At 37.4% G+C, this 10,222-nt stretch overlaps 1 protein-coding gene across 1 annotated transcript in view; it reads right to left on the bottom strand.

The window, feature by feature from the left end:
• The window catches only part of INPP4B (inositol polyphosphate-4-phosphatase, type II, 105kDa), a 702,969-nt gene that overhangs the window by 101,902 nt on the left and 590,845 nt on the right, over positions 1-10,222 (bottom strand). The window contains exon 21 of the mRNA XM_006887014.1: positions 1,655-1,767. Coding sequence (XP_006887076.1) covers positions 1,655-1,767 — 113 coding nt within the window. The remainder of the gene's footprint in view (positions 1-1,654; positions 1,768-10,222) is intronic.

Raw genomic sequence — 10,222 nt, 5'->3', positions numbered from 1 at the left:
CAATATTCATTAGTGTGTTTACACTTTTTATTTAACTATTGCCAAAGTAGTACAATATATATGCAATTATGTTCAAAAGCTGTGCTGCAATCCCAAACACAGGATCTGAATCTACTAGCTGCTCCAAAGTAGAAAGATGGGCAACTCCCTTGGTGTGGTTATCTGTCTCTGAAAATCCACTGGGGGTTAGCTATGGGTCGGTTCTAACTTAAAAGTACACAGCAACATTAACGCTATATAACACTCTCTCTCTCTTTATATATATATATATTTGCTTTCTACTTTCATGCTAGCACCTTATTAATAAAATAAAAAATAACTTAAAATCTACCTTTAAGACATTTTTCTGAAAATTAACCATCACAGAAGCTTTTGAAGATATAAAAACATTCATACTCTTTGGGGAATAACTATTAAAAACACTCTTATATAATACAGTAGAGAACTAAATGGGACTAGTGTAAAGGAGAAACCTGCACGCAATGTTTCATATTGCTATCTTTGATGTTCTTTCCAGGGCCTCCAAGAGGGCATGAAGCGAAAGTAAAGCACCTTTCCTTTGCCTCCTGGTAAAGTATTTCATATAGTCTCATGGTATATTATCTGTTCTTTTATTCTAGATGAGAGTAAGTAATGCTTTATTATAATATATGCTGGTAAAAGAGAAGGCATTATTTTATAAACTACTGATAAAGGCTCAATAGAATATGTTAGATTTGCCTCCTTGAGCCCCTAATTACTTGAGGAACACAGTGTAATGACCACAAATATGGCATTCATTGTAAATAATCAAATGTGTGCCTTTCTTGATGAAAAGATCCCTTTCCAGTGAAGAGATTTTTTTTTAGTCTAAATGTTTAGCAAAATTCATACCTTCATGTGAACTCTGCCTAAATGGATGGGAGAAAAGAGCTTAAAAATGAAATTCATTCTGTTAGAAGAAACCTATGGTAAGAAGTCCTACAGTCCTTTCACCCTGAGGGGGCTATTAAACAAGAAAGAACAATACACACCACAGCTCATTACTTCAAGAACAATCCATCAGCAATAAATGGTATGTCAATATCTAAGTTAACAAACACATCTAAAAGCTCATTAATTAAACACTTTATCTAGGAGTCTTGCTGGGGTTGTAAGTCAGAGATCGATCTGATAACCATATTGTATTGAAACTCAAAGTCTTTAAACAACAGCTCAAAATAATGCTTGTATGAAAGATTGTATTTATGACATATCCCATCAAGAAAAATAATATTTTCGTCTCAGACCCATGAAAGATTTATAAGAACAGCCAGTGGTAGAATTCTCCTTGTTGAGTCCAAGTTTTCTCTGGTGATGGGGTCTATAGAGAGTTGCTCTACTATTTCTCTGGCAGTTTGGATCCACCAGTTGTTCCATGGGAGAAAAATGAGCAATTCAATTATGTGCTTTATATCTTGGAAACCCAGTGGAGGGTCAGCTATTAGTTGGTTTTGACTTGACAGCAATATGAGACAGAATTACAAGTGATCAGGAAATGCCTTATCCAGAGGATCACGGAGACAGACACTTACTAACCCAGAGTGAAAAGCTTACGTTCTGCATCATAGATACAAATTAGTACTTGCTGGTCATCACAGTGGCAAGGCCTATTGCTTGATTTAATAGTACTTACCGTTGCAGCCAGCCACATGATTTCTACGTTCTTTCTTTTTTTGGCTTGGATATTTTGATGGAGATTCTCTAGTAATCCTTTTAAATCATGTTGGTCTTGAAAATGTGTAATGTCTGAGGGGAAAAAAAAGAAAAACATGGGGGAATAAAAGGAATGTCAATATTAAGCTGCTTATGGGTTTTATTCAACCTATTTTAAAGTGAAACTTCTGTGACAAAAGATGCTGTTTGCAGTACAGCTCTCTAAATCATTTTATGTATTCATTCCGTTAATTTAATTAGTTGACTCTTTAGGTGAGCATCAACATTTAGAGCTATAATGTTAGCCAAAAAGTTAGTAGTGTTCTGTCAAGGCTCTCTGAAATACTTAAGAGCAATTATGTAAATTTGAAGACTTAGATGCATCTGCTCCGGCCATGGTCTTTTCATTCACTTGCTACACAGCTGGGAGCTGAACAATGAATAAGGATAACAGAAGAATTAATGCTTTTGAGCTGGGTGTCAGAGAAGAATAAAGAATATCACCTGGACTTCCAAAAGAACAAACAGATATGTCTTGGAAAAAGTGAAGCCAGAGTGTCCCACAGAGTCAAAGATGGCGAAGCTCTATCTCTCATACTTTGGACATGTTACTAGGAGAGGCTTTTCCTTGGAAAAGGACATCATACATGGAAAGATGGAGAGTCAGTAAAAGAGAGGAAGACCCCCAGTGAGATGTATTAACACAGTGAATGTAGGAATTGGATCAAGTTTGTCAGAGTTGATGAGGATGGCACAGGATAGGACAAAATTCAGGTCCATTGTTCATAGGGTCACTGTGAGAAATACTAAACTCAATGTCATATATAACAATAAAGGTCTCTCAGAATGCATGCCTATTCATCAGTTTCTGAAAGATTAGAGCTTTGAAAATGATGGAATTGATCTATTCTGCACACATGATAAGTCCATCAACTATTAGAATTAACTTGGTCTCAGAGACAATAGTCATATTCTTTACTTAGAAAAATACTTGCATGTTCTTCAATTCCTATTCTTTGTAATTCAAGTGGAATCAACTAGTCATACAATATTGTTTTAACAAGAAGGGAAATATTTTTTCTTCTGGCTCTTTTTTTATTAAATTTTATTAGTTTTAATGAACATTTACAGAGATTTTGGGTTTTCATTCATTCATTGTTGCACTGTTTTCTCCACCCTCCTCCTCAGTTCGTTCTTCTCCCCCCCCCAATGTCTGTTTTAATTGTCCAATTGCCACAGTGCTTGTCAAAGCCAGTTCTGATTAATCTCCTTTGTCAGTGTGTCCCTTGCCATTCCCTATCACTCCTCCCTGAGAGAGACTTCACCCTGATTCCTAAGGAAAAGGGGATGGCGTATTCTCTTAGCTACTTCCTGCTGAAAAGGGACGCTGTGGGTTTCAGGGTAAATGTCTTCTCTCACTACTCTAAAGGGCCCCCTTGGCAGTAGGAAACACATAGACTATTATGGAGATTGATTTTGGAGTTTAGATGCACTGTTATCAATTGTGCTTAGCCGGACATGTTCATATCGTTGAAGATATATCATGGAAGTGTTGCAGCCTAGAAGATACAAATTTAACTAACAAGTTAAAAGTGCATGAGTCAAAAATTGAAAAGCAATAATATTCTGAGTAGAGGTTCTAATAGTGGCACAAATCGAGTTACAGAGGTAAGGTGGTTCCATTGCCATCCTTTCTCTAACTTAATTCTTTTTTTTTTTAATTTAAATTTGTTATTGATTTCAGTGAAAATTTACAGAGGCTTTGAATTTCCATTCATTCATTGTTGTAGATTTGTCCCCTCCCAAGGCTCCCCCCCACCAGACATTACCCTCTTGGAGAAGTAAAAGAAAAGATTCTTTCATTATTTTACAAACCCTCCCCCAGGTCCACTCCACCATGTAGCCATCGTTCTAGACTCCTGTCATGACAGAAATACCTAATCACATATCTCTTTTAAACAGTTTTCTCCCTTCTCTGTTTCAGAGCAGCATACATTATTGAACCCATCTTACTCAGTCTCTCCCCAACCCCAAGGACTGATGAGGAAGATAACTGCTACTTTTCTCCAATCAAAGAACTGATCATGGATGAGACATGAGTAATCATCTTATATTCTCTGCTATGGTTTAAGAAAAAAAATAATAACTAACTAAAACAGCTATCTTCAAGTTAACAGAAGGAGATAGGGTATGTCACAGTAGAAACATGACTCATAGGATTTTCATTTATTTTTCAGAAGTATATCACTAGGTTTTTCCTCTAAGGTGCGTCTGGTCGGAACTTCTAGTCTTTCATTTAGCAGACAAGGACATAGTTATCTGTACTATCAAGAGACTCTCAGTTGCTGAATAGCTAGCCTGAATCAAGACAGTATATTACAGAGAACAATACAGAAATTTTAAAAAGCTCATACTCAAACTGAAAAAACATGAAGCCAGTTTCTATACAGGAGAATTTCCTAAACTTGGCACAACTGACATTTTGATCTGGAAAATTCTCCATTGTAAACATTATCCTGTGCTTTGTAAGATGTTTAACAGTATCTCTGACCTCTGCCTACTAGAGGTCAGTAACATTCTTCTTGTGACAAGCAAAATGTTTGCAGACATTGCTGAATGTCTCTTTAAGGACTAAATACATGCTAACATGCGTGTCTTCTATCTAAAAGTACAGGTAAGGCAGGGGACAGGAAAGGTTCAGGAAAAAATCACTGGATATGGAGCAAGGAATAACAATGAATCCATAGACCTCTAAGAATTGTAATAATGTAGTCCACAGCTTAATGCATTACTAACCAAAAAGTCATTCATTTATGGCAGGTTAAATCTACCAGCAGCTCCTCAAGAAAAAACAGATAGCCTTTCACTGAGATTTATAATCTTGGAAATATGATAGAGATCCCTCAGAGGGAATCAGTTCTATGGTATTGAGTGAGAGTGGTCAGATCTTGAGGGAGCATTGTAGGCTCAGTGGACTAAACCATTTCTTGCTAACAGAAATATAAGCAGTTTGAATTCATTAGTCACTCTGTGAGAGAAAAATGAGGCAGTATTCTACCATAATGATTTACAGTCTTGAAAACTGAGGAACATTTCTACTTGGGTAGCAATAAGTCAGTATCTACCAGCCATCATCAGATTTGATCTGGGATTTCAGATCTCTAAATGTCAATAATGAAAACATTTTGTTGCTGTGAACCAGTGTGTTGAAACTGACCCATAGCTGACCTTCCAGCACGATTTCAGATGCAATAAATCACGTGGAAGTGATTGCTTACCTTTCTCATACAAAGCAATTTATGCCACATACCTTTGAGTTGGAAGCATAGCTCCTTACCACGAGGCCACCAGAGCTCTGTTTGTTGTTACATGCTGTCAAATCGACTGTGACTTACAGTGACTTAAGGAACAATTACCCTGAACCTCGTCCTATCCAGAATCTATTTCACTATCTCTGATATATCTAACCCCATTGCCGCAGCCATGGTATCTATTAATCCCATTCAGGGTCTCCCTTTCCTGTGCTGACCTTTCCAAGAATGACGTCCTTCTCTAAGGAATGGCCTCTCCCTATCATGCCTAATGTATGCAAAATTCTTGCTTCCAAGGAGCACTCTTCTTTCACTTCCTGGACAGAGGTGTTTGTTCTCTTGGCAGTTCATGGTATGTGCAATGCTCTTTTCCAGTACCACAACTCAAAACCATAGATTCTTTTTCTGTATTCCTGTGTCCTATTTCTGTGTGGTCCAGCTTTCAAATGCATAGCAAACAATTCAGAAGACTATGGCTTGGATCAGGCCTGCCTTAGTCTTTACACTCACATCAGTGCTCTTTAACACTTGGGAGAGGCCCTTGAACGCAGGTTTTCTCACTGGAACTCGTATTTAGATTTCCAGATTGCTGATGCCAACAGTGGTGATTGTGTATTCAAACAACCAAAATGGATGTCAGAAGAGACTGAATATTACACGAGATTGCCAAGAAGCCAAAACAAAAGGAAGACATTATGTTTTTAAATAATTGAGCAGATTTCAAAGGACAGCTTGTGAAGATAAAGAAAAGTATTATAATTAATTTTGCAAAGACCTGGGCAGAAACTGAAAAGGGAAGAACTCACTGAACATTTCTCAAACTGAAAGAACTGAAGAAAAAATTTAAGCCTTGAGTTGCAATACTTAAAAATGTTATTGGAGTGGTCCTGGAAGCATGGCCCAATTTGTCTGTAACCTGGTGGAGAAGGCTCTGGGAATGGTAAACACTGCTGTGACTTACTCGAAGCCTCGACTGGCCACATTTTGGCACTATGCCAAGGTGGAGCTGGTTCCTCCAACCCCTGCTGAGATCCCTACAGCTTTTCAGAGCCTGAAAAAAATAGTCAATAGTGCTCAAACTGGTCGCTTCAAATAGCTCACAGTTAAGGAAGCTCTGCTGAATACTTTGGTGGCCATTGAAGTGTGCATGTGGTTTTATATCGGCAAGATCATAGGCAAGCATGGGATCATCAGCTATGATGTTTGAATGCATCAGATTATACCTCATTTACTATTTGCTTATTCTTGGACCATGTGTGATAAGATTAATATCTCAATAACATAGATAATATGAAAAAAAATGTTATTGGAAAAATCTTTAATGATACAGGAAGCATCAAAAGAAGATGGAAGGAATACACAGAATCACTGTACCAAAAAAGAATTGGTTAACCCAGAAGCTGTTCATGAAGTAACATATAACCAATACTCAATTATGATAAAGGATGAATTTTTTAAGCTTCTCTGAAGAAAAATGTCATAAAATAAGGCCCCAGAATTTGACGGAACACCAACTGACACATTTGAACAAACTCATGTTGTCTTGGATATGCACATCAGATTGTACCAAGAAATCTGGATGACAACTACCTGGCAAATTGACTGGAACAGATCTGTTTCTTTTCCCATTCCCAAAAATGGTGATCTAACAAAATGTGGAAATTATCAAACATTATCATAACTAAAGTGTTGTTGTGTACCATTGAGTTTGTGTACCTTTGACTCCTGGATGACCCTCCAGCATGTTTTCAAAGACAGTAAATCACATGTGAGTGAACTGTTCATCCTTCTCCCACATGGCATAGTGGATTCGAACCATGTGCCCCTGGTTTTGCAGTGCAGTGTCTTATGAATAGGCCACCAGAATAATAAATGATAGTAACTTTATATTATGACAGATTTTTCCATGAGTCTTGGTAAAATAGGATTCAGGATTATAGCATGGTAATGGAAATAAACAGGCTTCTAAAGAGAGCTGGTGGATTAGTACTGTAGAATGTATAAAAATACTATTAAATCTCCAGATGAAGGAATGGAGAATTTCTGACACTTAACAAGAAAAATAATTATGTTAAAAGAATCTATATTCGAGCACCACAACAAGGTAAAGGTAAATAACACAACTGATAAATGGGCATAGGATATGAACAGACACTTCACCAAAGACGACATTCAAATGGCCAACAAATGCATAAAGAAATGTTCAAAATCCCTAGCTCTAAGAGAAATGCAAATCAAAACAACTATGAGATATCATCTCACCCCAGTAAGAATAGCAAAATTTAACAAAGCAGCAAACAACAAATGGTGGCGAGGTTATGGAGAAACTGGACCCCTTACTCACTGTTGGTAGAAGTGTAAAAATGGTATAACCACTATGGAAGGCAGTATGGTGCTTTCTCAAAAAGTTGCAAATAGAAACACCATTTGACCCAGCAATTCCTCTACTGGGAATATACCCTAAAGAAACCGTAACTGTCACCCAGGCAAATATATGCACACCATGTTTATTGCGGTTTTGTTCACAATAACAAAGAGGTGGAAACAACCTAAGTGCCCATCAACAAATGAATGAATAGAGAAGCTCTGGTATATTCACACAATGGAATATTATGCTGCATTGAAAAACAAAGAACTCATGCAATATTATTCAAAATGGATGACCCTGGAGGACATTATGCTTAGTGAACTATTTCAGTCACAAAAGGACAGGTGCTGCATGATGCCACTATTGTAGAACAGGACTGACATCAGGGTTGGAATGAGACTGAGAAAAATTGGATAAATTACATATACTGCATTTAAACAGATGAGGGAGAGAACAGTTTAAAAACAATATATGATTGGGTATTACGGTTATGACAAGAGTCCAGAATGAAGGTTGCATAGTGGAGTGTACTAGGGGTGGCGGTGGGTGGAATCTATACCAATGAAATAATTTTTCTTTTACTTTTCAAAGAGAAGAGCAAACTGGGGGGAGGGGTTGGCCGGGAGAAAAATGCAACAATGCATGTCTGGAAATTCAAAATCTCTGTAAATGTTCATGAAAATTAATTAAAAAAATAAAAAGCTTAAAAAAAAAGAATCTATATTTGGGCTACCCAGTTAGAGAAAAGTAATATATGACATCTAACTCAGACTCAGACCACAAAAAACCAGACACAAATAACCTCTGATTGCAATGAAGCTCTACACTTTACAAAATTGTAACAGATTGTCCATTTCAGCAGAAATAACAGAAAGTTCTTGATTTAGTTCCAGAGAGTAGAGAAATGTCCTAATGAACTATATTAGAAATCAATATCTACCAAAAAGTGAAAGTGGTTGGCAAAGTGGAGATGTCCTTTGAACAATCATTTATCATGATCATTATGAGGAAGGCTGTAAATAATCCAAAATCCCCGGTGGTACAAAGGGTTCACATTGGAACACTGTTCTAAACATTGATGATTCAAATTTATGCAGCTAAAAGGCCTAGTGAGTGGCCTGCTTCCATAAAGACTGCAGCGAGGAAAACCTTATGGGGCAGTTTGAATCTGTAACAAATGAAGTTGTCAAGCGAAAGAATCATTTTGATAGTAATATTGTTTTTATGTTTGCTTTAGGTATAAAATCCAGATGTGTGACATATGTGAAGTAAAAGCTCCTACTGTCAAGTTGATTCTGATTCATGGTCACCTTTCATTGATTTTCCAAGATTGTCAGTCTTTATAAAAGGAGACTTCTCTCATCATTCTCTCATGGAGCAGCTACTGGATTTAAACTGTGGACCTTTTCGTCATCAGCCCAACATATGACATGTTATACTATTAGTGTAAAATTAAAATTATTGATTAAAAATACATGATACCACTATAATAGATTCTGAAAGGGAAAAATCGCCAAAACTCAAATCCCTTCTATATAATATCAATGTTTCTTACAAGAATGGAAAGGCATTGCATTTCTGGGTTGAAGATTCCTTAGCATTCATGTATTAACAGGACACAATGCAAAGGTACAGAGAAGTGGAAGTTAAAAGAATACACTCAGAAGAGTTGCAAATCCAGCCAAGCCCTCAAAGGCTAAGTGAGGAAAGTATGGATAATTATTAGGGTATTTTTTTTTTACTCATTATATTTAAAGTGTGTAAGAAATAAGAATTTAATTTATCCTAATTATTAGTAATTTTAATTAATAGTAATCAGTATAATAGGGAGCTCTGGTAGCCTAGTGGCAAGAACCTGCACTGCAGTCCTGAAGGCATGCTGTTTGAGGCCACCAGCTGCTCCATGGGAAGATAGGTGATGTCCTCCCTTGTGATTAACTGCTTCTGAAAACCCATTGGAGGTTCAGTTACAGGTCTGTTCTGACTCTATGGTACACAACAACGGTATAAATAAGGTACAGGATAGAGCAGGGTTTAGGGCTGTTGTACACAGGGTTGCTATGAGTCGCAGGTGACTTGATGGCACATAGCAACAACAATTTTCCCCATCCTATGCTCTAAAAAAAAGATACTTAAAATGTTGGTGGTGTTCTGTGCTGCTGAGTCGTTTGTGACTCATAGTGACCCTATGTACAAAAGCCCTAAATCCTGCCCTATCCTGTGCCAACCTCATTGTCTCTGACACACCTATTCCCACTACCCCAGTCACTGAATCGATCCATCTCATTGAGAGTCTTCCTCTCCTTCACTGTCCTTCCACTCTCCCAAACATGATGTCTCTCTCCAAAGACTGGTCCCTCCATGCAACATGCCCAAAGTATGTCAGGCAAAGCTTCAGAATCCTTGCCTCCAAGGAGCATCCTGGTTTCACCCTCTCCAGGACAAACCTGTTTGTTCTCCTAGGAGTCCATAATATATTCAACACTCTTCTCCAGCACCACAGCTTAAAATCATCAATTCTCTTTCTATCACCCCTAGTCACTGTCTAGCTCTCTGATGCATAGCTTAAAATACAAAGACATATTATTCCATAAAAATTCTAATGTCCTATCTATGGCATATTTTTTTTTACCTTTCTTTCTCATCTTTATTCTACACACAGCTTTTGACACAATCGAGATCATATTAACATTATTTATATAATTTATATTCTATCTATAGAGGACAACAGGTCCCTGAGCTCTGCACGGTGAACAAATGAGAAACGTACGTATTCAAATGCTCCCACACAAACACACACGCTCACATGTTGTTGTTAAATGCTGGCAAGTTGGAATCAACTCAGAGCTGGCCCTCTGGCAGGTTTTCA

Source organism: Elephantulus edwardii, unplaced genomic scaffold (genome assembly GCF_000299155.1).
Source record: "Elephantulus edwardii isolate Elephantulus edwardi_28Jun2011 unplaced genomic scaffold, EleEdw1.0 scaffold00053, whole genome shotgun sequence".
Lineage (NCBI taxonomy): Eukaryota > Metazoa > Chordata > Mammalia > Macroscelidea > Macroscelididae > Elephantulus > Elephantulus edwardii.
This window is presented reverse-complemented; position numbering and strand designations above follow the sequence as displayed.